Source organism: Neoarius graeffei, chromosome 27 (genome assembly GCF_027579695.1).
Source record: "Neoarius graeffei isolate fNeoGra1 chromosome 27, fNeoGra1.pri, whole genome shotgun sequence".
Classification (NCBI taxonomy): Eukaryota; Metazoa; Chordata; class Actinopteri; order Siluriformes; family Ariidae; genus Neoarius; species Neoarius graeffei.
This window is the reverse complement of record NC_083595.1, coordinates 31,793,356-31,820,702: the sequence shown is the minus strand read 5'-3', so window position 1 is coordinate 31,820,702 and position 27,347 is coordinate 31,793,356. Positions and strand designations below refer to the sequence as shown.

General features: G+C 42.1%; 3 protein-coding genes across 6 annotated transcripts in view; 2 read left to right on the top strand and 1 right to left on the bottom strand.

Moving 5' to 3' along the window:
- The first annotated feature begins 246 nt into the window (after positions 1 to 246).
- Positions 247 to 2,238, top strand: cart3 (cocaine- and amphetamine-regulated transcript 3). Its single transcript, XM_060911922.1, has 3 exons — positions 247 to 469; positions 589 to 672; positions 1,930 to 2,238. Exons 1-3 carry the CDS (start codon positions 305 to 307, stop codon positions 2,035 to 2,037), a joined length of 357 nt encoding a protein of 118 aa, XP_060767905.1. The 5' UTR covers positions 247 to 304; the 3' UTR covers positions 2,038 to 2,238.
- A 6,361-nt stretch (positions 2,239 to 8,599) lies between these two features.
- On the bottom strand, positions 8,600 to 14,236 carry cdkn2aip (CDKN2A interacting protein). Its single transcript, XM_060911460.1, has 4 exons — positions 14,117 to 14,236; positions 13,415 to 13,658; positions 13,170 to 13,291; positions 8,600 to 10,622 (listed from the first exon to the last, which is right to left on the bottom strand). The coding sequence occupies exons 2-4, from the start codon at positions 13,654 to 13,656 to the stop codon at positions 10,057 to 10,059; spliced, it is 930 nt and encodes a 309-aa protein (XP_060767443.1). The 5' UTR covers positions 13,657 to 13,658; positions 14,117 to 14,236; the 3' UTR covers positions 8,600 to 10,056.
- tubgcp4 (tubulin gamma complex component 4) overlaps positions 13,433 to 27,347 on the top strand; it is a 29,767-nt gene continuing 15,852 nt past the window's right edge. The window contains exons 1-11 of one of the 4 annotated variants that reach the window (XM_060911456.1): positions 13,433 to 13,693; positions 18,335 to 18,518; positions 19,870 to 19,998; positions 21,710 to 21,832; positions 21,942 to 21,995; positions 22,094 to 22,150; positions 22,260 to 22,339; positions 24,052 to 24,253; positions 26,319 to 26,484; positions 26,566 to 26,690; positions 26,774 to 26,824. In XM_060911456.1, coding sequence (XP_060767439.1) covers positions 18,360 to 18,518; positions 19,870 to 19,998; positions 21,710 to 21,832; positions 21,942 to 21,995; positions 22,094 to 22,150; positions 22,260 to 22,339; positions 24,052 to 24,253; positions 26,319 to 26,484; positions 26,566 to 26,690; positions 26,774 to 26,824 — 1,146 coding nt within the window. In that variant the 5' untranslated portion in view covers positions 13,433 to 13,693; positions 18,335 to 18,359. Of the gene's footprint in view, positions 13,694 to 18,334; positions 18,519 to 19,441; positions 19,615 to 19,869; positions 19,999 to 21,709; positions 21,833 to 21,941; positions 21,996 to 22,093; positions 22,151 to 22,259; positions 22,340 to 24,051; positions 24,254 to 26,318; positions 26,485 to 26,565; positions 26,691 to 26,773; positions 26,825 to 27,347 lie in introns of those variants that run through there. The other 3 variants (XM_060911459.1, XM_060911457.1, XM_060911458.1) reach the window with 3 other exon arrangements.

Here is a 27,347-nt window from a genome sequence, read left to right as displayed (position 1 = left end):
CCTTTTAATACAGCATACGCAATTCAGCATTTCCACATCTGAGCAAACAATATCATTTAAGCATGAATATTATATTTGTCTTTGTAATACACTCCAGCAAGAAATTCCATCCATTTCAATAGAGTAAATGTTTGAACACAGACATGCTACAGCCCTCCCCAGCAACTTTGCAAAATGAGTCACATCAGGCGTTTCCTTTACGCATGAACTCCATCGATGGTGAAAGGTGGAGCAAAAGAAACCACCGACAGAGACAGATATAAACTGATGACATCGTTGGGCAGCACATGAGAAGCTGAAGAGCATGGAGAGCTGCAGAGTGTGCGTGATGGTGTGCGCCGTGCTGCTGTCCTGCGCCTCTGGCAATGAAATTTACCGTCTGGATGACGAGGAGGTGGTGGATGTAGACAGGAGAGCCTTGAGGAACTTCTACCCTAAAGAGCCCAATTTAACCAGCCAGAAAGAGCTTGTAAGCTCGACTCTTGAATAATGCAAAAAAATACACTGATGTTTCTTTGGTAATGTTTAAAAATTAAATGTATTTGAAAAAGAATTGAATTGAATTAAATTACTGCATCGTGTCCACAGCTTGGGGCTCTGCATGATGTTTTGGAAAAGCTGCAGAGCAAACGGATCTCACTTTGGGAAAAGAAGTCTAGCCGAGTTCCCACGGTGAGTAAAACCATTAAAGGTTCTTCGATATAAATGAATATTGACACAGACTGGTCAATATGACACTTCATATAATTGCATTTAATTATAAGAATATTTTTAATGATTATATATGTATAATATGTAAAATATGTATAATTACCTTACCTTGCAATACTTCATAAATGTGTAATATTTTATTTTATAATGTGAATCTCTCGTGCAATAATTTATAATGTGACTCTCTCTATGCAATACTTTATATGTGCAATGAGCAATACCTCACTCCATAATGTGTAACACAACACATACACCTCAGGACTGTGCACCTTACCCCCCTTACACACTCCCCCCCCCCCTCCCCCCCTTCCCCTCTCTCTCTCTCTCCACGCTGTTTGCACTGTTATTTGGAGATGATTTAATCTCATTATACATGTGTATAGTGACAATAAAGGCATTCTATTCTATAATACTACAGATGTAAAGAGATATAATGAAATTATAAAAGAAACCGTGTTGACTGAATATTTAGTGTTTAAGTCCAGCTGTTGCAAATGAACACAGCAGGTGTTCATTTAGGTCTGCAGATGTTCATGAAAAACAGGAAATTTGGTGTGCACTTATTATTACCGACTTATTATTGAATAACGATGTTGTAAACCATCATTCCCAGTCCAGTGCTTTAGACCCTCAGACAGTGCACATATTTAGTCCATTCCAGCTCTGAGTATACTTGAAACAGATCCAAAACAGGACCATAACTGGGTCTGGATTAGGAACCTCTGCAATATAAACACTAAATATAGGTGCACATGTTTGCATACCCCTAAGACAGGATGAAGAAATGTGAAAAAAAAAAATATCATCCTACTTTCTGATTATGAACTATATACAGTATTCTGTAAAAGCTTGTAAAAACCCATTGCCCTTTGTTTCATAACTTTTATTATGAGCAGCATTTAGGCCACTTGACCAATCTTTACCCATTTTGTTTTAAATCTCGGTTATAACTCTGAGAGATTTCATACACTGCCTTCAAAAAAGGACCCAAGTGGCACACTGTCTTTTGAAATTAATTTTTGACTTATCTTTTACTTTACTGTAAGCAGTTTTGCCAACATTTTAGAAATAAGTCACATCCATTATGTTATTAGGTAGGCTATAAGGGTGCGTTCTCCTTTTTCAAAACACAAAAGAAACCACAGGGGATGCAAACTTTTGCGCTCAACTGCAATTATAGTGTGATGTTGATTTTTTTTTCCCATTGTGTAATTACAGTGTGGGGTCGGGCAGCAGTGTGCCGTGCGGAAAGGCTCACGGATCGGCAGGATGTGTGACTGTCCGATCGGAGCAGCCTGCAACACCTACCTGCTGAAATGCTTATAATCATTACATCATATATCCAACTGGAAATGGATTCATTAAGTTCATTCAAAGTTTATGCTTTTAATGTACATACTGTATGAAAATTTGGCCTTTTGCTTGGTTTTATAAGGCCATCATTGTTTTGAAGCAACACTATATCAATTAATTTATTTCACAATATAATAATATAATAATATAATAAAGTCATTAAAATAGGACTAAGTAGCAAACACTTGTCTAATATTTTTCATGCCGATAGTGACATTACCACGCATACCGTACCATGATACTGATGAAATTACCACATATCACTTTAATTTGATATAACTGGATTCATTCTATCCACATTCACTGGATATGAGCAGTTGTGTGCTCTGATTGGCGACTCTACTGGCTCATATACGGTGAGTAGAGAAAAACAAAATGGCACAGCGTGTTGTTGAACCAACCAAGGACGAAATAAAAACTCTACTCGAAAACAAAACCCAAAAAAATACACACACACACAAAAAGCAACAAATTACGGAATAAAAGTATTTGATGGGAAGAATGGATCTTTTTTATTTTTCAAGAATTATTATAATAGCATATTTCACAAAATGCTACTGTCATTTTGCCGGTTTGTTTACACTCTAAGAGGAAATGATTTTGTCGGATGTTTTGTATAAAGTTTTTATTTACTGAATTTGAAAAAAATAAAAATACAAATGTTCTGTTTCTCAAAATCCAGTGAACGTGGATAGAATAAAACAGTTATTCCACTCAATCTCGTCGTACATGGATTATAGCCAACTCGGTGCTACGCGTCTCATCAGCTATCAGCTCATGTACGCCTCGATTTTGTGGAATAACTGTTAAATGGCTTTAGTATTTTCTAAGCAGCAGCTGATTATAAAACAAGGAGCCACAGCATGAAAAGGGACATGAGCAGTGAATGAGAGACACTGTCAGAACACATCTAGGACATGTTGATTAATGTGTCATGTCTACATCTGATTATGTAAGGCAGGATACGCCTTTGTAAAGACCTTTTTTTTTTTGCCCAGTCACCATAAATGATTTGCTTGTGAAAGCTTTAACTGACTCTAAACTTAAGAGATTGCATTCCAGAGGAGAGGAGAGAAAAGCACAGAAATTTCAGTCTGTCCTGCTATAAATAAAGTGTCCCTCCGAGACGATTCGTTTATGAAGGTCAGCACAAAACTAGCCTTCATCACATGCATCTAAATTGAATCAACTGTCCATCAACTCAGGCCTCTGACTGCGCTTTCACTTCATATTAGTTTAACTTGTGTTTATTAATACTTAGCAACGTGCCGGAGGGTATGTGTGTACACATGAGATACAAATCAAGTTTCCTGTAAATGCGTGCAAAACATTTTAGACCTAAAGCTATGCGTCCTGATGGTAGTTTTTAATGAAGTGCTGAAACTTCACAATACTTTGGCATACCAGAGTGGAGGGCAAAACATGACATTACTCAGAACTCAAACTTGTTAATTTGAAAATGTCATATCGACTAATTAAAATGGTGCCTTGAAGATGTTGAGTTGATATGAGAATAAAAGGTCACAAACAGGAGGTATTAATAAGGCAACAGAAATTCTAGATGCTAGGAGCATTGTGTGTGGGTGGCACGGTGGTTAAAGTTAACTTTATTATCCCACAAGGGGAAATTCAAGTGGTCAGTGCATACACAGAGGTAGACAAGATTTAAAACATAAAACAAATAATAAATACCCCACCCCACCCATCAGCAATCCAACTGATACATGCTGGTCTTTCACATCCCCCCCTAACACACACACGCACACAGTACCGTCAAGTTCTTTGCCCTTCATTTAAAATCCTGATTGCAGTGAGGACAAATGACTTACTGAACCTGGTAGTTCTTATTTTCCTTTGCAGCAGTCTCCCCTTGACACGTTGGCTTGGCTGGAATCTATTGTATAGGGCAGGGGTTTTCAAAGTGTGGGAGAGTCAGCCCCCCCTCAGAGAGCAAATAAATAACAGCGCCCCCCTTACAATTTTTATTGTTGCTATACTTAATGTTCCATTCGTATTAAAAAAAAATGGCTGTTGTACACATTATTTTTTTTTAAACATAGGAGCTTTTTTAAAACCTCTTTTTTTTTACACATTTTAAACATCTGTGCTTTTTAAAACCTCTTTTACACATTTTAAACATCTGTGCTTTTTAAAACCTCTTTTACACATTTTAAACATCTGTGCTTTTTAAAACCTCTTTTACACACATTTTAAACATCTGTGCTTTTTAAAACATCTTTTTTACACACTTTAAACATCTGTGCTTTTTTAAAACCTTTTTTTACACATTTTAAACATCTGTGCTTTTTTAAAACCTCTTTTTTACACATTTTAAAACATCTGTGCTTTTTAAAACCTCTTTTTTACACATTTTAAACATCTGTTCTTTTTAAAACCTCTTTTTTTTTTACACATTTTAAGCATCTGTGCTTTTTTAAAACATCTTTTTTTTTTTTACACATTTTAAACATCTGTGCTTTTTTAAAACATCTCATAGCATCGTTAGCTAGCACCTCTTGGCAGACAACACACTGTGGCAGTGGAGCATCTTCAGATCCAGTCCATGAAAATCCAAACTTTAAATAATCGTGGTCATACTTCCTTCTTTTTTTGTTTGGCCCAGACTTTGTCTCCTCACTCACTGTAGCTTTAGGTACTAAAAATCGATCCATTTTGTCTCTGGCAAAGGCTAGCTGAAGTTCGCTAAATGTCCACAATAGTAACTTATTCTGGTTTATTTTTCCTCATGTTCCGTCCCCCCCCCCGAAGAACTCTGGCGCCCCCTAGGGGAGGCGCGCCCCACACTTTGAAAAGCCCTGGTATAGAGATCTTGCAGTCACGTGACCGGAAAGTACACAACCGCCATCTTGTCGGTCAAAAACACCGCTGAATACTGCTACACTCGTGTACAGAATGGATCAATTTCAACCGACGGACTACACGGCTCATTTTTCTAATGAACAGATAACTAGATATATGTCTAAAATAAACAATCTACAGATTAGTGACCCTTATGGCTTACCGGACGGAGTTTTCACGACCGGATTTTGAACTGCCAGCGGAATACCCGGACGTGTATAATTACCTTATTAACTTTCCCTCGCTGTTCAGTGGTGAAGCACTGCGTGCTTATAAATCTCTGGACAGTTTTCTTTACAGAAATTCAGGATTTGTCAGAGACTCAGATGTGGCATCTTGTAAACAAGAATCCTCATTGGATGGGTAAGTCACTTAAGTACTGAGTATAGCACTGACCAGCCGATTATAGAATAGAATAAGGTAATTCCAGCTGTAATTCCAAATCGTCCGTCTTGTTTACATGGATCTGGCGTTGGAGAAGTAGAGGCTTAGCAGTGGAGGTTTGAGTGGCTGTTTTCTGAGCTTAGTCAACAGACCAGCTCTGCAGCCTCGCTTTTGCTTCCGCTCCCGGCGCCGCCTCCTTCGCTTTGCTTCCGATAACAATCCACGGAGACCCCGCTGGTCTCGCTATCTCGTCCGGAATGTTGTGCATGCGATGGAAATCGCTACAAACCGTCATTTTCTGCTGGAAACCAATGTCCAGTAAGTCCATACGGTTGTAGTGGATATTGAAGTCCGGTACAGACGAACAACACGCAAAAATACACATAAAAAACATAAAAAACGTGCACAGGTAGGGAGAGCTTGTAGCCGCAGCCGTTGTAGTAGAATTGTATATAGTAGGGTTTTCCAGAAGAAAAGGTAGAAGTAGAACCAGAAGTAGAAGTAGAAGGCGGAATATGGCGTTTGACCGACAAGATGGCGTCTGTCACAATCTGGATCGGCTGTGACATCACATGCAAGTGCTCCATAGGGGATGGGTTGGATCCCTGAGAATACTCTCAGCTTTATGTAGTATAATGTCTTTGTATAGCTGGACAGCTGATACTTGATTACACCCAATTATCCCACTGGCATTCTTAATAATGTGTTGTAATTTATCCTGATCATGTTTACGCATATTGCCAAAGACACAGATTAGTCCAAAGGACAAGACACTCTGAAGCACAGACCTATAAAACAACTGTAAAATACATCTATCAACATTAAAACTTCGTAACTTCCTTAAGAAAAACATTCTCTGTTGGAGCTTTTTTACCTTAGAAGTGGCACATTTGTCAAACTTCAACTGATCATCAAGTTCAATCCCTAAATATTCGTAGGTGTTAACTCTTTCAATGGATGTGTTATTGACGACTGTGTGGGGTACTTCTTCTGTATTATGTCTAAAATCAATAACCCTTTCCTTAGTTTTGGTTGCATTTACAGTAAGATGGTTTTCAAAGCACCAGCTTATGAAGCTCCCCACTTCCTCCTCAAAGCTGGCCATTGATGCACTCCCTGTTGTTAAAAATCCTACCAGGGCAGTGTCATCCGCATACTTAAAATAAGAGTGTCTGGTGTCAAAAGTGTGGCACTCATTGGTGTAAAGTGTATAAAGTATAGGGGACAACACACAGCCCTGCGGTGCACCAGTATTGATGTACCTCATGGAAGAGATAGTCTGATTAAACCTGACCTGTTGGGTTCACTTTAGAAGAAAATTGTTGATCCACATGATAAGCCTTAGATTAACGCCTAGATTTACCAGCTTACGTACCAGCAGGTGGGGTTGTATGGTGTTGAATGCACTGCTGAAGTCAATAAAGACAATCTTTACAAAACTCTGAGGTGCTTCAAGATGCTTGTATATACTGGTTGTCATTGTCAGCAGTGCATCCTCCACACCACGCTTTGGCTGGTACGCAAACTGGTATGGATCCAGTGATGGTGCTACGTCAGTAAGCAGATGTTTCAGCACAGTCTTCTCCAGGCATTTCATAGCGCTATTGCCTCACAGCAGGAAGGTTCTGGGTTTGAGCCCAGTAGCCGATGGGGGCCTTCTTGTGCGGAGTTTGCATGTTCTCCCCGTGTCTGTGTGGGTTTCCCCCCCACAGTCCAAAGACATGCCGTTAGGTCAACTGGCTACTCTAAATTGTCCATAGGTGTGTGCGGGCACAGAAAGGAACCAGCCACCCTACTGCTGCAACTCTGGCCAAGTCAACCAAAACATGGTTTGCCTCAAGCCCAGATCGGGTTCGGCACTGATGACGACGAGATTTACCAGCTTACCAGCTGTACAGCAGAATGACGGTACAGCAGACATCTTTAATAGAAACAAAGCCAAGAGTTTGGTGCACAAGTTTTAATTCATTTTTCTGAAATCAACACAGGGTCAAAATTATACATACGGTACAGCACACCTAATTAATTAGCAAAATGCCCCTGAGCAAGTTTCACCGTGAACAGATGCCATCAACAAGGTTCTGGTAGAATCCTGGTTGGATATTCGACCCCTCCTCTTGGCAAAATTAGTAGAGTTCCTTTAAATTTGTTGGACCTGATTTTTAAGCACAGTCCACATATTTTCGACAGGGCTGAAGTCAGGACTTTGGGAAGGCCGTTCCAAAAACTTAACATTAGCATGCTTTATCCATTCCACAACCTGCTTTGATGTGTTTGGAGTCACTGACCTGTTGGAACACCCAGTTGTGTCCAAGTTTTAACCATCGAGGTTATGCTGAAGAATTCTGAGGTAGTCATCCTCCTTCCTTATTCCACCCACTTTGTTTAACCCTGCTTAACAGTGTTCTTGGAGTTGAATGCTTCACCTTTACTCCTCTAAACATACCTTTGGTCCATATGGCCAAACAACTCAATCTTGGTCTTGAGTTTAATCTGACCATAAAACTTTCCTTCCTCTAGGAGGCTTTTTCTTGTGTTCAGCTGCAAACTTTAGTCAAGCTTAAGGGTGTTGATTTCAGAGCAGGGGCTTCTTTCTTGGACAGCAGCCTCTCAGTCTATGGAGATGTGAAACTCGCTTGAATGTAGACACTGGTGTTCCAACAGCTTCCAGTTCATGGCAGGTCTGTGCTTTGGTGGTTCCTGGGTTGTTCCTCACCATCCGAATCAAGTTCCTCTTGGCTAAGGGTGACAGTTTGGGTCTTCATCCAGACCTTTACTTCCCAAACTCTTTTTATGTTGGCACAGAGACTCCACCAGCTGGAGTCAATCATGATCACGAACAGGAAGTTAAGAGATGTTGGCCTTGGCAAATTAAAAGACATTTTAGAACTCTCAGCACCACTGAATTAATAATCTAAGTGGGTATGTGCATATTCTTGACCCTGCATGTATAATTTTGACCGTATTGATTTCAGACAACCCTAAATAGATTAAAACTTGCGCACCAAATTCTTCTTCTTGCTTTTTTTCCTATTAAAGATGTACATTGTACAATCATTCCACCCCAGAAAAAGAACAGCTCAAAGAAATCATTGAAAGTCCAGTGTATGTATGAAAACTTCTTACCACAACTGTACATACAGGACGAGTTGCATAGAAAATGTGCTTGAACTCCTGGAGTTTATTTGGTTTTATTAGATTCATCACAATTTTTGACATGGATTTAAAAAACAAAACAAAACAGAATGGCCGTTAACTGAGAAAAAAATATTAAACAAATCCTATCGTGACTTTTTGATTGAAAAACGCTGCATTAAAGATTTATGCCCACTCCATTTAAATGTAGACTGTTTCAATAAAATAAAAATTGCAAACATTTCTCAATTCACTAATACCTATTGCTTACTTAAAATGAGTCAATTTCTTGACCAAAAAAAAAAAAAAACTACACGGTGTTAATATAGTTTGATCGTTTTCTAACTCTTAAATTTTTTCAGGTGAATATATAGATAGTTCAACAACGTATATCAGTTAATGAATTGGCATAATTTTTTTTCTGAGTGAATTAAAATAGGGGCGGCGCGGTGGTGTAGTGGTTAGCGCTGTCGCCTCACAGCAAGAAGGTCCGGGTTTGAGCCCCGTGGCCGGCGAGGGCCTTTCTGTGCGGAGTTTGCATATTCTCCCCGTGTCCGCGTGGGTTTCCTCCGGGTGCTCCGGTTTCCCCCACAGTCCAAAGACATGCAGGTTAGGTTAACTGGTGACTCTAAATTGACCGTAGGTGTGAATGTGAGTGTGAATGGTTGTCTATGTGTCAGCCCTGTGATGACCTGGCGATTTGTCCAGGGTGTACCCCGCCTTTCGCCCGTAGTCAGCTGGGATAGGCTCCAGCTTGCCTGCGACCCTGTAGAACAGGATAAAGCGGCTAGAGATAATGAGATGAGATGAATTAAAATAAGAAAAACTAAACCAATGTCATCAAAACACATCTTGTGAAACATGGAATATTTTATTAAAGTATATACAGAACTCAAGGGCTTCGATTTCAGTATGTAATATTAACCGTTTTATCTGCTGTCAAAACAGGGAAAATAATGTATTTTCTAAAATATTTTGCCAATATTTCGGTAACACAAACCTGGAACAAGGAAATGATATTATGGTCAAATTCAAGGTTCTGTACTAGCTGCTCTAAGAACAAGAAGATTCAGGCTTGATCCATCAAAAGCATACACACACGGATAAAGGCAATTAAATAATCCAAACTCGTTTTATATGAACATATAAAGGACAGACAGACAGACATCGACGACTGGGATGAACCTTACAACTCGTTATAAATGAACTGTCTGCTTCAACGAGTGCAACCGCTTTAAACGTCCGAAAACAGACCGAAACGTAAGAGATTTTAGAATATAAAGAAGATATCAAGTGCAGTTTGCTTATGAATTCCATATTAGCTTATATACAGACTAAAATCAAAGCCAGGTTGTGTAAAATTTGAAATTACAACCAGTAGACTCTTCTACAAAACTGGGGCTCATAACCTACACACAGGTTTGTACTCTAAACTGTCTGATCAAAAAAGAACTCTTGCTCAGTACATCAAACATTGTTTAGCATATAAAAGTCAATCACTGCAGTCCTGAACCTTCCATCATCACCATGACCTTATAACTGCAACTGACACGTCTTTAGCAAACAAAATGAGACGTTGTAGGGTACAAAGAGACAGAGAGTTATTAATTAGACTTAAAAAGGATAACTAAGAGCAGGAGGCAAAATGGAGCTTCTTGGCTGTTCATCTAATAGAACCAAATCCTCTACATCTCGACCGTGGAACCTGCGCCGGGAGATCTTCACCGTCACCTTCCGCCCCTGAAATACTTTAAGTGCCTCCTTTGAGGCCATGGCCTTTGCTGCACATTCGTCACGTCCGTATCCTGTGCCCATGTAGACAGTGTGGCAGCGCAGCTCACACACCTGGCCCTCTCTTTGGGTGCAGCCGGCAGGCAGGTCAGGAATGTCTTTGAGAGGCACAAATACACAAATAAGGCTCGCCTTGCACGACTCCACACAGGCGCGCAGGATCTCAAAGTGATCCAGGTTGGGACCAAAGCCTCCTGCAGACACCAGTTTCCAGGCCACTGTTTTATAAAGGCGGTTAAAGAAGGGCTGATGTTCTGCAGGGGCCTCGGGTAGGGGACCTGATTTGACAGCAGCAGCGTTCGGACTGTCAGCATTTTGTTCTCCGCCTTTACTGTCAGAGTTGTTAGGAACAGTTTTGTTTTTCTTAACACAGCTCTCACCATCCATGGCTGCACACAAGTTGGAAATAAAAGTGAAAAAAAAAAAAACAATCAGTGACTGTGAAAGCTGTGATTATCTTAATTTAATTAAAAGATCGAAAATGAGTGTAAAGGTGTACTGATCCATGTTCATTTTTAGCCAAAATAAAATTACTGGACTATATTCATTTATCATCATTTATTTTTATTTATTTTCTATATTACACTGCGACAGACATTTGCGTATTAAAATAAATCTAAATCATACTTTAAAGGAGATACGCAGAACCTTTATTTTTAAATACATTTCTGAGTGGATAGTATCTCCATCCTTGACTCTTGTATGCTGCATAAACGGGAATAAAAATACATATTTTTGAGACTTAAAATCGGCCGCAAAGTTGGCATTCGAGCTGCCCCGCTGAGCCAGCCAGCCCTGAGTGCGTTATGTCACAGCAGGAACCGGTTTTAAGGCCGAGGCCTTTGACAGCTATAGACCAAAGTCATATAAATAAAAATTTATGGTGAAAGTAAGAAATCCCATTACCGACTTGCTCAACTAAGACTGATTTGACTTCACTGATTGTTGGTTGACTCTTTTTAAAACAGGATGGGTGTTATAACTTATGCAGCATACATGTACATGCATGCATTTTCACTGATAAAACGTAAAAGGCTCATTAAATAATCAGATGAACTGAGATGATCACATTCTGAAGCAAATTAAATAATCTTATACTGGTAACTTAAACACACAATACAAGTTACAGGTATTAATCTAAATGCAGGTAAACGAGTGTTGTTGTTTTTGTTGGTTTGTATCCAAATAAGAGTCGGAGCTTACCCATCTGTGTTCTCGCTTCTTGAAGGCCGATCTTGTGGCCAATTGTTTTGAAACAATCTGACTTTCAGTTGTTCGTTCAGTTCTCCGTTCATTCACTTCTTCCACGTAAGGGCGAGATATTGCTGCCGAGGCAAGCATATCCAGCGGAGAAATCAGACGGCTGGTCCACTCATTCTCCATACTGAGTACTCCGCCATTACTGCTCGGCTCAGGCAATTACTAAAACCCGGGACGGAACGTCACTGGTTTTAGCAACAACCGCGGGGAGGTCACTGCTCGAGCAATAATATGTCCTGTCCTGTCCAGGGTTTTAGCAACAACCATCAGCTCACACTCCGGGAGAACCGGTGCAACTGAACTTACTTTCCTTTTGAAAAAAAATAAAATAAAATAAATACTTTCCTTTTCTTGTAGTTTTCTTTTCCTTTAATTGTTGGTACTGCACCCTCTTTCAATACGGGCTTATAGCCAACGCTCCTCAACAGATCAGAGGTCTCGTACGAGTCTTCAGTAAAACGTGCAGAGCAGAGGAGAGACCACTTCGTAGGCGCCCAACGTGCCCATGAACGTCTCACAAAACGCGTCCAAATCTTTGCAGTTTGAACATTCTTGGGCCATGAATGCAACGTAAATCCACCTTCTGTCGTGTTGCTGGTGGGTGCAGCAACACATCTACATGGCATGGCGATAAATTAGCTCAAAATGGAGGATCGGAGTTGCAGTCAGCTCTGTGTTTTAGTATGGACCCTTTTCACGTGACGTCACGACAAACGCGGCCGCCATTTTGGACGTGTACTACCAGTAGTTTACCACAGCCAGCATTGAGGAACGGCAGCAAAGAAAGTGTTTATTTTCAGCAAGACTTCCATCATGCCACTATATTGTTGTGCACCTGGATGTAGTAACCATCAACAAACAAGGCAAGGGTTATCATTTTATCGGATCCCGGTAGATGCTGACCGACGGAGAAGATGGATAGCGGCATACCAACGCTTGTGTAGTGACCACTTTGTTGGAGGTAAGACGAATAAAATTAGCCAGAAAAGGCATTACATTGCTGTTAACATTCCATTCTAGTTTACTGTAATTATGATCTGGCAGCTATTTACACCGGATCCAGTGTAAATAGTTGCCGGAGCCAACGTCCGAGGTTCCGGAGCGCGCTCGCTCGCGGCTCCGGAACCTCGGACGTTGGCTCCGGCAGCTATTTACACTGGATCCGGTGTAAATAGCTGCCAGATCATAATTACAGTAAACTAGTAAATACAGTTTTCTGCATCTCGCTCCTTTTTCTTTTATGTTTGTCGCCTTCCTCGCATTCAAACCGATTTGAGCCGAAGTCCACTACATGTCCAAAATGGCGGTCGCGTTTACGAAGGTCACGTGACTGAAAAGGGTCCATAGCGGAAATGGCAATGAGACCGATAGCCTTCCTGCTGTGACGTAATTCACTCAGACTGCTACCTATATAAATCACTTTAATCGTAAAAATTACTATATTAGATTCATTGTTAACGCTTAAAACTATTCCTGTGCCATTCTTGAGGTCTCAAGGCGTTTATAAACTAAAAGTCAGGTCATGGTTCTGCGTATCTCCTTTAAAAATCTAGCCAATTTGACTGTTAAAATTTTGGATTTCGGCACATGTCAAATCTTTTCCTTGAAGTCTATGAACAAATCAATTTACTGTAAGGTCAGAGATGATGAACCCTAAGGTTGCTGCGTTCTCACACCTGAAACAAATGGCCTCTTTCCTTTTCCTACGATCTCATCTTTTGTCTTTTGAACAGGACTTTTGTTCACACCAATCCCTTCTGCCAGCTCTTTCACTTTGTCCGTCACAGGTTGGGGATAGCTACAATAAAAGCACACAATCAATCAAAGTCAAAATCAGCTCATAGCTATGAAAAAAAAAAAAAAAACAGGTATGCAAGTAAAAGTCAGGACAGGACAGGACAGGACAGGACAGGGCACGTACCGACAGCCTAAGAACGTCTGGTTGGCCCAAACCTTGGACAGAGAAAGCAGCCTGTCCAGACTGGGAGTTACGATCCCTGGTTGGATGGTAGGAAAGACCTCCATGTTGCGTAGAACAAACTCTCGCCTGGCGTGCCAGTGCTTATTTGTCTCGGAGAGCTCTCTTAAGGATTCCACCCAATGCGCCAGGTGAGGGTTTTGCTGAAGGTATTCAGAAACATCCTGTCCACTCCCCTCTGCCATCACTGCAACAAACCAGAACAATCAAAAAGGTTACGAGGTTAGTTGTTAGGTATACTAACATATTTTGTGTATGCTTCCACTAAAATTTTGTTAGTCATGATAGCTTTTTGGTTATTTTTCCTTTCCTTTCCTTTCTCCAGCATGTTTTGTTATGGGCAGATTACCTCTGTGTACAGTGCACGTAGGTACCTAACTGTAAATTGTGTACTTTTAATATTGTGTAACTAAAATATAACAACCTGCTACAGTAAGAAGTATCATAATAAATATCATAATTATCTCTCACTATACTAAATCATGAGTCTTTAGCCACGATTATCATCTGAACGTGTTAGCATGATTAGAAACTTAGCTAGTCTTCCACCGCTGGTCAATTCACTTTCATCATGTTATTAGTATAAATTTAATACCTGTAGTATGATATAAATCACGGAAAAAAATATATATATAACGTACTAACCTTTAAAGAGTTCCTTTCACCGATTCTACATAACCAGGTAACATTAGTCAGGTACCGATACCAACAATATCAACAAAATATTCGGCTATTGAAAGCCACTTCCGGGTACGTCATTCACATGCGCCTGCGACTCAAGCGCACTGATCTGTACGTAAAATAACTGGATAATCGTCAGTGAAGCCGTTTGGCCGCCATATTACCACGCACATCAGATTGCTACGGTCATTGCAATGAAATAGCAGACCACATAGCCAAAGAATCCATTGATAAAGAACAGGGGCAATTCCATGTAAATGTCAACCTCACCATGCAAAAATAAAGCAACATGTAATACATCAAAACCACTCCCAGAGATATCACCTAGGCCTGTATTTTACAGATGTGAATAAGTTGAACCAATTTGTAACCAACCTAATATGTCACTGTCAGTCTTTCTTTCTTATAATGTAAAACCCAAGCTAAAATCAACTTTGATCATGTACAATTCTGTATTATTGTCACAAGCCACAGAAATGTATGCAAAAATCCACCAAACAGCAAAACAATAGCCATCCTAAATATTATTTAAGAACTTTGATAGTTTTAGCTGATATTTAGAGAGTTTTTCAAAGGGTTATGGTGGTTAAATTGCTGATTTTCTAAACATATGCCATGTCTATTTCAGACGCGTCACATCTATAACGGAATTTCGTCACATCCATAACGCTGACTTTTCCTTCCGAAACTCTGCATGAAATACAAAATATTTTAAACAAAGATTTTTTAATATTCACCTTGGACCCCTCTATCAAATGGATATCTCCATTTCGACATTAGGTTTACAATTTCACAGAGTTTGATAAAAATGTACAGTCACCCAAGAAAAGTGATACTTTTTCTGTCACATCCATAACGCATCTTTTATTGGCGTTTTCTGGCATGCCCTAGATGTACTATGGGAATTGTTCTTGTTCTATCACTTCTCCAGTATGGTACAGCCTTAAAATATGCAACACCTGTTTAAATACTGGGAGACAATAAAACATGCACTGGGTCATTTGTTGCCATTTTGAGTTCAAGTGTCACGTCCATAACGCTGGAATTGCTCACAGATAGACATTTATATTCCACTGGGAAAAGGAGAAGCTAAAGCCTTAATTAAAACAGAGATTATGAAAAGATGGCAAAAAGAATGGGAAACAGAACTCAAAGGTAGACAATACTTTAATATGCAGAGTCAGGTATGGGGGAAAAGAATAACATCAGTGGGATTTAACAGAAACGAGGAGGCAGTATATACAAGATTAAGACTGGGACACACAGGTCTTAACGCAACATTACAGATATTAGGTAAAAGTGATGGTCTTTGTCAAGGATGTAGAGTTAAGGAAGACGTTGAGCATGTTTTATTCCATTGTAGTAAATACAGTTCTCAAAGACAGAAATGGTTGGAGCTTGAAGCAGGTTCAGACATTCACAACATATGCTGCGTTCATGTGCTATGGGAAGATGATATTTTCCAGTTGGGAAGTGGTATTTACCAGTGTGTTGTGTTCACATGCTTTTGTTGTTGTTGACAAATTAAAGATGGTGGACCAGATTCAGAATCAGGCCTGTTATTTGGCTAAAACAATTATAGATTGCCTTGTTCATCAGCTGCAGCAGGAATATGAGTTATCAAAAGTCAAAAGGTAAATAATGCTGAATATTTCCTGATCATGACAAGAAGAGATTTTCTTAACACACTGAATGCCACGCAGTTTTTGGAAATTTGGCTGTAGCCACAATGAGAGTAGCCAGTATCTAGATCATTGTTGGCATTCTTTGGACAGCCACAGAATAGTTTGTATTAGGCTATAATATACATATTATAATAATATAATATACATAACATGACTCGTTTAAAAGGTGAGAGTCAGCTTCCCGTAGGTGAAAACCACTTCTTTCTTGGTTTATAAGCTAGTCTTGTACCGCTCGCCGCCATGTTGAAAAGGTTAAAGTTCATCTCATCTCGGCAACTCGTGTATCAAAATTTTCTACGAGTTGCCCAGTGGAAAATACCACAAGAGGGGGCGTTCATATGTGCTTTCCATGTCAGCGTTTGGTATTTACCATAATTCCCATAACACATGAACGCACCAATACTAAAGGAAGAAGGAATACAGCGAAATAGAATTAAAGCACTAATCATTCATTCATTCATTCATTCATTCATTCATTATCTCTAGCCACTTTATCCTTCTACAGGGTCGCAGGCAAGCTGGAGCCTATCCCAGCTGACTACGGGCGAAAGGCGGGGTACACCCTGGACAAGTCGCCAGGTCATCACAGGGCTGACACATAGACACAGACAACCATTCACACTCACATTCACACCTACGGTCAATTTAGAGTCACCAGTTAACCTAACCTGCATGTCTTTGGACTGTGGGGGAAACCGGAGCACCCGGAGGAAACCCACGCGGACACGGGGAGAACATGCAAACTCCGCACAGAAAGGCCCTCGCCGGCCCCGGGGCTCGAACCCAGGACCTTCTTGCTGTGAGGCGACAGCGCTAACCACTACACCACCGTGCCGCCCCTAAAGCACTAATCATTTATCTTAATGATACAGGTCTAATGAAAAGAATTTTTTTTTTTTGTAGCCTAGTAATCTGACATAGAATCGGTCCAGTCCCTTCACACACTCCTGTACAGTAGGTGGCGGTATACACAGATTGTGACAATCTGCCATTAAAAAGAAGAAGAAGAAGAAGATGCTACGGTCATATCTCTGCCTAGGAAGCTACACAAAACTGGATATGTTTGTTTGTTTGTTTGTTTGTTTGTTTGATCTGTAACCTCTTATCCTGTGCGGGGTCCGAGCTGGAGCCTATCCCAGCTGATCGTTGGCGAGAGGCAGGGTACACCCTGGACAAGTCGCCAGCTTATCGCAGGGCTGACACACACATAGAAGAAAAAAGAAGAAACCTTTATTTGTCACATGCACACTTCAAGCACAGTGAAATTCATCCTCTGCATTTAACCCATCTGAAGCAGTGAACACACGCACACACACTCAGAGCAGTGGGCAGCCACACCAGAGCGCCCGGGGAGCAGTCAGGGTTAGGTACCTTGCTCAAGGGCACCTCAGCCCAAGGCCGCCCCACGTTAACCTAACTGCATGTCTTTGGATTGTGGGGGAAATGGGAGCACCCGGAGGAAACCCACGCAGACACGGGGAGAACATGCAAACTCCACACAGAAAGGCCCTCGTCGGCCAATGGGTTCGAATCCAGAACCGTCTTGCTGTGAGGCCACCGTGCCACCCACAAAGCCTTTATTTGTCACATGCACACTCAAGCATAGTGAAATTCATCCTCTGCATTTAACCCATCTGAAGCAGTGAACACACACGTACACACACAGAGCAGTGGGCAGCTACTGTATACCACAGCGCCTGGGGAACAGTTAAAGGTTAGGTACCTTGCTCAAGGGCACTTCAGCCCAAGGCTGCCCCATGTTAACCTAACTGCATGTCTTTGAACTGTGGGAGAAACTGGAGCACCCGGAGGAAACCCATGCAGACACAGGGAGAACGTGCAAACTCTACACAGAAAGGCCCCTACCGGCTGCTGGGCTTGAACGCAGAACCTTCTTGCCGTGAGGCGACAGTGCTAACCACTACACCACTGTGCCACCCACTGGATATGTTATTCATCTAATTGTTGAGGGGAAAAAACACAAACCGGACATTTTATAGAAGAAGAAGAAGACTTTATTTGTCACATGCACACTCAAGCACAGTGAAATTCATCCTCTGCATTTAACCCATCTGAAGCAGTGAACACACACACACACACACACACACACACACACACAGAGCAGTGGGCAGCGATACTACAGCGCCCGGGGAGCAGTCAGGGGTTAGGGATCTTGCTCAAGGGCACTTCAGCCCAAGGCCGCCCCATGTTAACGTAACTGCATGTCTTTGAACTGTGGGAGAAACTGGAGCACCCGGAGGAAACCCACGCAGACACAGGGAGAACGTACAAACTCTACACAGAAAGGCCCCTACCGGCTGCTGGGCTCGAATGCAGAACCTTCTTGCTGTGAGGCAACAGTGCTAACCACTACACCACCGTGCCGCCACATGTATTATTTATACACGCGTATGTATGTATGTATGTATGTGATCGGTACGTGCCCTGCCCTGTCCTGCCCTGATTTTTACTTGCATACCTGAATTTTTTTTCATAGGTGTGAGTTGATTTTGACACACAAAATGTCCACCCTGATGGATAGCTTGATGGACGAAGTGAGGCAAGAGTCACCATGGAACATGATGTTTGTGGATGATATTGTGATATGTGGTGAAAGTAGAAAGGAGGTTGAGCTGGGTTTGGAGAGATGGAGGTATGCATTGGAACGAAGAGGAATGAAGGTGAGCAGGAGCAAAACAGAATACATGTGCATCAGTGAGAATGGGGATGAGAGTGTAGTGAAGATGCGAGGAGTAGACGTAAAGAAAGTTGGTGAATTCAAGTACCTGGGGTCAACTGTGCAGGAAAATGGGGGCTGCGATAGTGAGGTGAGAAAGAGAGTGCAGGCAGGCTGGAGCAGTTGGAGAAGGATTTCGGGAGTCGTTTGTGATAGGAAAGTCCCAGCAAAAGTGAAAGGTAAGATGTATAAGACAGTAGTGAGACCAGCTGTGATGTATGGGCTGGAGACCGTACCCTTAACGAAGAGACAGGAGGCAAAGTTGGAGGTGGCGGAGTTGAGGATGTTAAGGTTTGTGATGGGAGGTTGGACAGGATAAGGAACGAGCACATCAGAGGGACAGCACATGTGGAGAGCTTGGGAATGAAGCTAAGAGAGATGAGACTGAGATGGTATGGGCACATCCTGAGAAGAGATGCAGAGCATGTTGGAAGGAGAATGTTGAGGATGGAGCTGCCAGGCACACGAAAACAAGCAAGGCCAAAGAGGAGATACATGGATGTGGTGAGAGAGGACATGAAAGTGTGGTAGAGAAGGATGCGGAAGACAGGGAGCAATAGAGACGAAAGATCTGCTGTGGTGACCCCTAATCAGGAGCAGCCAAAAGAAGAAGAAGTGTACGTACTATATGTATGTGAATGAATGATTTTTGTGGGGTGTTTGTGTTTTAATCATAAGAGAAGGTAATGGAAAGAAAATAAAGTCAGGAAATACTTTTCTTGGGGTAAATTTGATCAGTTACGACGGTTTAACACACAAGCCAAATACACGCGATGTGCGTGGTAATATGGCGGCCAGATCTTTTACGTAGAGATCACTGCTCTAGCGCCGTTTATGTTTAGGACGTCATCATAATGCGACGCACATTTGGCGGTGTTTATGGTAGCTAGATCGACTTTCAATGGGTCTTGTGATGTTAGGAAGTCTTTAGTAATATCTTCTGAATTAAAGCTGCTGTAAGGATGATTCACGAGTTGCTGCTTGCTTTAAGCGGGTATCCTGGTACCATAATTACATGGAATAAACGAAATGGTTTGCAGGTATTTTTAATAATCTATGTGATGTTAATGTTCATTATCTGATCTGCACTAATTAAGTAATAAATTGCAAAATAAAAAAATGTAATAACTGGTGTAAGTTTTGATGAAAACAAATGCTTTAGCTGCCTATCTAATGTTGTTTCTTTTTATTAAGTCAGTTGTTCCCCCATGTAAGCTTCTTACATTCTGTATAATTCTTTATATTTCCAACATGCAGTCACTTGGAGTTGAATCACTGTGTGTTGCTTGTTGCAGGTGTCCCAGGATCTGCCCTTTCTCCATCCCAGTGAAACCAGTGTCCTGAACCGGCTGTGTAAGATGGGCACAGACTATGTGCGCTTCACAGAGTTCATAGAGCAGCACACAGGTCATGTCCACCAACAGGTAGGGGTAATTTTATGATAAAAGTATACAGAGCCCTTCTTTCTATACATTACTGATATCTGAGAATTGGCCGGTGCTATATACTGATTTGATCTGATGCTGTTAGTCGCTGTAAGAGAAGAAAAAGAAGAACGGGGCTTTGGGGCGATCAGATCAGATCAGATCAATGGCATTTAGCAGACACACTTATCCAGAGCAATGTACAACACACCTGGGGAGCAATTGGGGTTTAGGTGCCTCGCTCAAGGGCACTTCAGCCATTCCTGCTGGTCCAGGGAATCAAACTGACAACCTTTTGGTCCCAAAGCTTCTTTTCTTACCTTTAGGATATGGCTTCCCCCATTATTTGTCGCATATACAATTACAGCACAGTGAAATTCTTTCTCTGCATTTAACCCATCTGAAGCAGTGATGAAAAAAAAATTAGCCAGAGCAGTGGGCAATTGCGCTACAGGGCCCGTGGAGCAGTTGGAGGGTGGGTGCCTTGCTAAAGGGCACTTCAGCCATCGAGGGAGGGGAAGCTGTTCATTCACCCACACATTTTTTTTCCTGCTGGTCCACTGGTCCAGGGAATGGAACTGGTGACCGGTTTGGTCCCAGACCTTCTCCTCTTACCTTTAGGCCATGGCTGCCCCTATTTTACTCTGTATATGACAGTATATAAGTCTTCTTCTTTTGGCTGCTCCCGATTAGGGGTCGCCACAGCGGATCTTTCGTCTCCATCGCTCCCTGTCTTCCGCATCCTTCTCTACCACACCTGCCACTTTCATGTCCTCTCTCACCACATCCATGTATCTCCTCTTTGGCCTTGCTTGTTTTCGTGTGCCTGGCAGCTCCATCCTCAACATTCTCCTTCCAACATGCTCTGCATCTCTTCTCAGGATGTGCCCATACCATCTCAGTCTCATCTCTCTTAGCTTCATTCCCAAGCTCTCCACATGTGCTGTCCCTCTGATGTGCTCGTTCCTTATCCTGTCCAACCTCCCATTGCAAAACTTAACATCCTCAACTTTGCCTCCTGTCTCTTCGTTAAGGGTACGGTCTCCAATCCGTACATCACAGCTGGTCTCACTACTGTCTTATACATCTTACCTTTGACTTTTGCTGGGACTTTCCTATCACAAATGACTCCTGAAATCCTTCTCCAACTGCTCCACCCTGCCTGCACTCTTTTTCTCACTTCACTATCACAGCCCCCATTTTCCTGCACAGTTGACCCCAGGTACTTGAATTCACCAACTTTCTTTACGTCTACTCCTCGCATCTTCACTACACTCTCATCCCCATTCTCACTGATGCACATGTATACTGCTCACCTTCATTCCTCTTCGTTCCAATGCATACCTCCATCTCTCCAAACCCAACTCAACCTCCTTTCACCACATATCACAATATCATCCGCAAACATCATGTTCCATGGTGACTCTTGCTCTCCACAAGCTTGATGGACGAAGACTCTTGCTCTTCGTCCATCAAGCTATCCATCGCTATGGCAAACAAGAAAGGACTCAAAGCAGATCCTTGATGAAGGCCCACCTTCACCTTGAACCATTCTGTCGTTCCAACTGCTCCAGTATATAAGATTGGATTGGATTAAAAAAATCAGCCATTCGAACCACTATGGGCCTGGTATCCGTACTTATCAGATTGGAACATCCAGGAACATATAGAGCCTTTATTCTGTATCTGATTTCTAATTTGTTATATCCAGGAGCACCACTCGAGCCAGCCAAGCCAAAGTGGATTACATGGGATATACCTGAGGGCTTTCTGCACTGGCCTACACTCCATGTTGCAACCTTACAGACAAGCATTACTAGATCTTGAACAAGAGGTGTGACTTGATCTGACAAGAAAGTATTACGTACTGTTCAAATGTCATTCATCTTTAATATGAGTATCACATCTAAGACTGACATCAATCCTTTTAAATATTTTTGCAGTTTCTTGGTGATCCACATCTCTCCATTTCACACGTCAACTACAAGCTGGAACAGGTAGTTAACAATCCCTTTGAACACTCCTTTCCGAATTGTTCAAACTAAACGACAAACCTGATCACACTCTCTGTCCTGTGGTCTTTCCTGCTAATCAGTTTCAGTTGCTGTTCCCCTCTGTAATGGTTGTTGTGGAGACCATCAAATCGCAAAAGGTTCATGGCTTTGTGTTTTCTACACATTGACATACAGTAAATACACACGAGTATGTGAATGGAGTATGTTAAACCTTTCTTTTTTTTTTTCTCCCCTCTCTCTGATCAGATTCATGGCTGTCAGATTCTGGAGACTGTTTACAAGCACAGCTGTGGAGGTCTGCCACCTGTTCGGATGGCCTTGGAAAAGTGAGTGTCTTACAAAATCAAATCTCATTACGTACTGCCTTCAATCACAGTGTTGTAGTCGAGTCACTAAAACTCGAGTCCAGTCTCGAGTCCCCAGTGTTCAAGTCCAAGTCTCATCTCATTATCTGTAGCCGCTTTATCCTGTTCTACAGGGTTGCAGGCAAGCTGGAGCCTATCCCAGCTGACTACGGGCGAAAGGCGGGGTACACCCTGGACAAGTCGCCAGGTCATCACAGGGCTGACACATAGACACAGACAACCATTCACACTCACATTCACACCTACGGTCAATTTAGAGTCACCAGTTAACCTAACCTGCATGTCTTTGGACTGTGGGGGAAACCGGAGCACCCAGAGGAAACCCATGCTGACATGGGGAGAACATGCAAACTCCACACAGAAAGACCCTCGCCGGCCACGGGGCTCGAACCCAGGACCTTCTTGCTGTGAGGCGACAGCGCTAACCACCACACCACCGTGCCGCCCCAAGTCCAAGTCATTAAAGAAAATTTCGAGTCGAGTCCACTATTGATCCGAATCAAGTCCGAGAACAAGTCTCCCTCCGCACCATTTGACGATGGCTGTTGCTGCCTTTATGTGAAAGCGTCTCTGCTACTGTCTTGGACTAACGTTCCTGCTCGACTGCCCCATTTTAGTTAACAGGCTACAGATAAAAAGCTTGTTCATCGCTCAGCAAGCCCCGCCCACTATCAGCAGGGCAAATAACATGAGAGAGGGTTAACACCAGCTAGTTCATCGCTCCGCAAGCCCCGCTATCAAAATAGCGTGTCACTTCCTTCTCTGGGTGGAGTCTTGCCAAATGACGATTGAAGTTCCAGGTCGTTCCTGTCGTCTCCTCGATAGTTCTTCTACATATGGGACACACAGCAGGGCATTTTTTCCACTGCACGAGAAGTCTGTATAAACAAAGCGGACAATCCTGGGGCGTTCTCACCAGGCATTTTAGCGCCATTAATGTTAGTTTGTTCCTGAACATGACGTATGAACAGATGAATGTGCATTCTCTTGCACGAAATTAGTATAAAAGTTAATGTAGATGGGTGCTCCGGTTTCCCCCACAGTCCAAAGACATGCAGGTTAGGTTAACTGGCGGCTCTAAATTGACCGTAGGTGTGAATGTGAGTGTGAATGGTTGTCTGTGTCTATGTGTCAGCCCTGTGATGACCTGGCATCTTGTCCAGGGTGTACCCCGCCTTTTACCCGTAGTCAGCTGGGATAGACTCCAGCTTGCCTGCGACCCTGTAGGACAGGATAAAGCGGCTAGAGATAATGAGATGAGATGAGTTAATGTAGATATAAACATCTTGCGCCAAATTATTATGGCATGTTACAAGAAATAAAGAAAAAATCAGAGTCCTCGTCTCCAATTTACGAATCCGAATGCAGTTAATGCACAAGTCTGAGTCATCAGTGCTCAAGTCCAAATCACGTCACGAGTCCTTCAAATTAGGGCACGAGTCGGACTCGAGTCGGAGTTCTGGACTCGAGTACTACAAGCCTGGTTGGAACACTGTAATAAAACTTGGACGTGATTAAAATCAGACTAGAGATTTCTGAACTCCCTTCGACAGCTCTTGGTTTTTGTGTGGATGTTTTAGCATGGTTGATGCTGTCAGAAAACTGTAACAACAAAGGTGTGTAAATTAATCTTTGTTTGACTCAATCTTCTGCCAAACATTTTGCTTGAGCAGGATTCTTGCAGTGTGCCACGGAGTGATGTATAAGCAGCTGGCTGCATGGATGCTGCACGGCCTGCTCCTGGACCAGAGTGAGGAGTTCTTCGTGAGGCAGGGCCCCAGCGCAGGAGGAGCCGCAGCAGCACAGGAAGAAGAAGAGGAGGACCTTGGCATTGGAGGTCTGAGTGGGAAACAACTTAGAGAGCTGCAAGACTTGGTGAGAAATTGCTCTGCTTCATTTCGAATGAAATAGGGCTGGATATCTATCCATGCCGCCAAGATGACTTGATGCACATCTAAATACGTGATTAGCAATCTACTGTGTGAAAATTGCCTCGAATTTGATATATTATTTAGAGCTGGTTTAACACAGCATAAGGAGATGCAGTATTCCTGTGCATACCACAAAGAGTTCTGGAGATGGGAGGCAGTGTTTCTTTTACTGGACCTGAGCAGCACAGAGACCACGGTGGTCACCACGCCTATATTACTGGGCCTGAAAGGCACACAAAAACATGGAGAGGAACAGGGAAAGAAATGCACAATGGCACAGGAAATTCATTTGCTGTTGGTTCGAAGCGTTATTGTATCGGTAATAAAAACGAACAGTGCATGTGTTTTTTTGTATACAGAGACACAATATTGATTTACAATTGCCTCAATATTTTTCCTCAATTTATACCGCTGATATGAAGGTGTTTTCGTGATCTAATTCTTTTGTAACACGTGCGTCCATTGATTTTAAAAGCCTATAATCTGCTTGTAGCTAAATCAAGAGCTCATAACGTTGTCTTGGGGGAAAAAATGTATCAAGTGCATTTATGTGTGGGTAGATTTATTCAATGTACAGTCTTGTTTCTATAATGGAGAAATGATCTCAAAGTCTCCTGATTTTTAATCAGTTTTTAATCCTTTTAATCTTCACACTGAGCGCTGTTCTGTTAAAATCCATGCCTGTCATTGACATTGTTGAGATTACATTACAGACACTTATCCAGAGCAACGTACAATGAGCACACGTACACATACTCAGCACCTGGGGTTCAGTTGGGGATGACGTGCCTTGCACTTCAGCCATGGATTTCCCTGCCGATCCAGGGAATCGAACCAGCTACCCTTTGGGCCCGAGGGTGCTTCTCTAACCAGATAAAGTGTCTCATTTTGAAATATCAGGGAATGTAGACACGCCCCCAGCCCAGCAATGATCATCATCTTCGTTCCATAGCCAGCAAGGGCTGTAGGGGAACCACTGATGACATTTTAACAATCCATCATTGGTGTGTCTAGAGCATTTAAACTTGGCAGAGCCCATCCCTTTCCAGGCTTGATCGATGGACAATTTAGAGTGGCCAAATAGAAAGCACCCCACCCACCCACCCCCCATCAGCCACTGGGCTCAAACCCAGCACCTTCTTGCTGTGAAGCAACAGTGCTAATCACTACACCACCATGCCGCCCCCAGCAATGATCTCGGCGTCTCAATCCTTTTACCTAATGAAATATGAACTATTTTGCTGGAAATATATGTTATTTACCAGCTGGGAGGTCCGTATCGTGAAATACCGTGACCGAGATCTTGAAAGTACTGACCGAGGCCCTCTGGACCGAGGTCACGGCATTTCACCATACGGACCGACCTTAAGCTGGTAAATAATATATTTATTTTTTTCTTTACCAAATTCTAACAGAAAACGAGAGCGCCCGAAAGGGAAAACCGAGCCGAGCCGCCATTTTGAATCCTCATTCACGGCTGTAATGCAAATGGCTTCCTCCTCGGTATGCAAGTGCACTTCCATGGCAGGAAAAAAAAACTACATTTTGCCGCCTATGTAGTCCCCTATTTATACAAAATTGAGTCATTCAGGATTCAGCCATGTTTTTGTTCAGCGTTAGCAACAGTTACAGGTTTTTAGCTTTCTCCTGAAACGTTTTCTTTTATTTCGTCTTCCTCAGGGTAGTAAAACTCGCTTTCGCTGTGAACACTGTCGTTATCGCTATCCATGCTGTAAAATTAATGCTATTCTCCTGAGAAATGCTGGCAAAAATTTATAAGATTTTTGACAATCTTATAAATAAATCTTATTTAAAAAAAGATAAATGTTGACAAAAAATGCTACTATGTTTGTTGTTGTTGTGAACGAGCGAGTCGCCAGAGGTCCGTAACTGGGGTCCGTATCGTAGGATACGGACCCGCTCGCCAGCCAATCAGAGCGCAGGATTTGATGGAAACCGGACCGCGAAAAAAATAATGTATCTTCTTTTCTCCTGTTCTTCCTCTGTAGAGACTGATCGAAGAGGAGAACATGCTCGCCCCGTCCCTGCAGCAGTTCTCCCTGCGTGTCGAGATGCTTCCCTCATACATTCCTGTCCGAGTAGCTGAAAAAATCCTCTTTGTCGGGGAATCGGTCCAAATGTTTGAGAACCACAACCAGAGTCCCTCCAGAGCTGGTAAGACCACACGACATACATGATTTTGTATTCGAGTTGATCTAGTATAATCCTTGACCTGCTTTGATCTGTTTAATGTAGGTTCCATACTGAAACACCAAGAAGATACGTTTGCTGCAGAGCTCCACAGACTCAAACAGCAGCCTCTTTTCAGCCTGGTGGACTTCGAGAATGTAATCGATGGAATTCGAAGCACAGTTGCTGAGGTTGGTTATGAGGCACAGTCGGGTTTTGTTGTTTTTAAATTCTCACAATACCACATGGTATCCTTCTCTTTTTCATCTTATAGCATCTTTGGACTTTGATGGTGGAAGAATCTGATCTTTTGGGTCAACTCAAGGTAAGCAAGAGGATATGTTATAAACAGTGATGTTAAGGAGCGATGATGATGATGATACAGTATAGTATTTAATATAATGATAAATTTAGCTATAATAAACATTCTGTGATGCAAAATATTGCGTTATCAGCGCTGATTGACTTCACTGTTACTCACAGTAGCATAAACAAAACCCTAATAATCAGTTTATTATTAGTTTTCAAAATGTACTTTTATGTATATTGCAGTGTGTGTGACATTTCTTGTATATTGTGATGAATTGTGTGTCATGGAAGTGTCTTTAAAGCGAAACTGCCTTTCAGATTTTTCAAGTGTAGGTCATAAAAAGAATTTTCCCTGAGACTCAGACTACGTTCAGACTGCACCCTGAAACGACCCATATCCGATTTTTTTGCCCATATACGACCTGTATCCGATTTGTTATTGACAATCTGAACGACACAGATCCGATTTTTTCACATGCGACCCAGGCCGCTTGGATATGTGGTCCTAATTCCGATGCATATCCGATATTTTCACATGC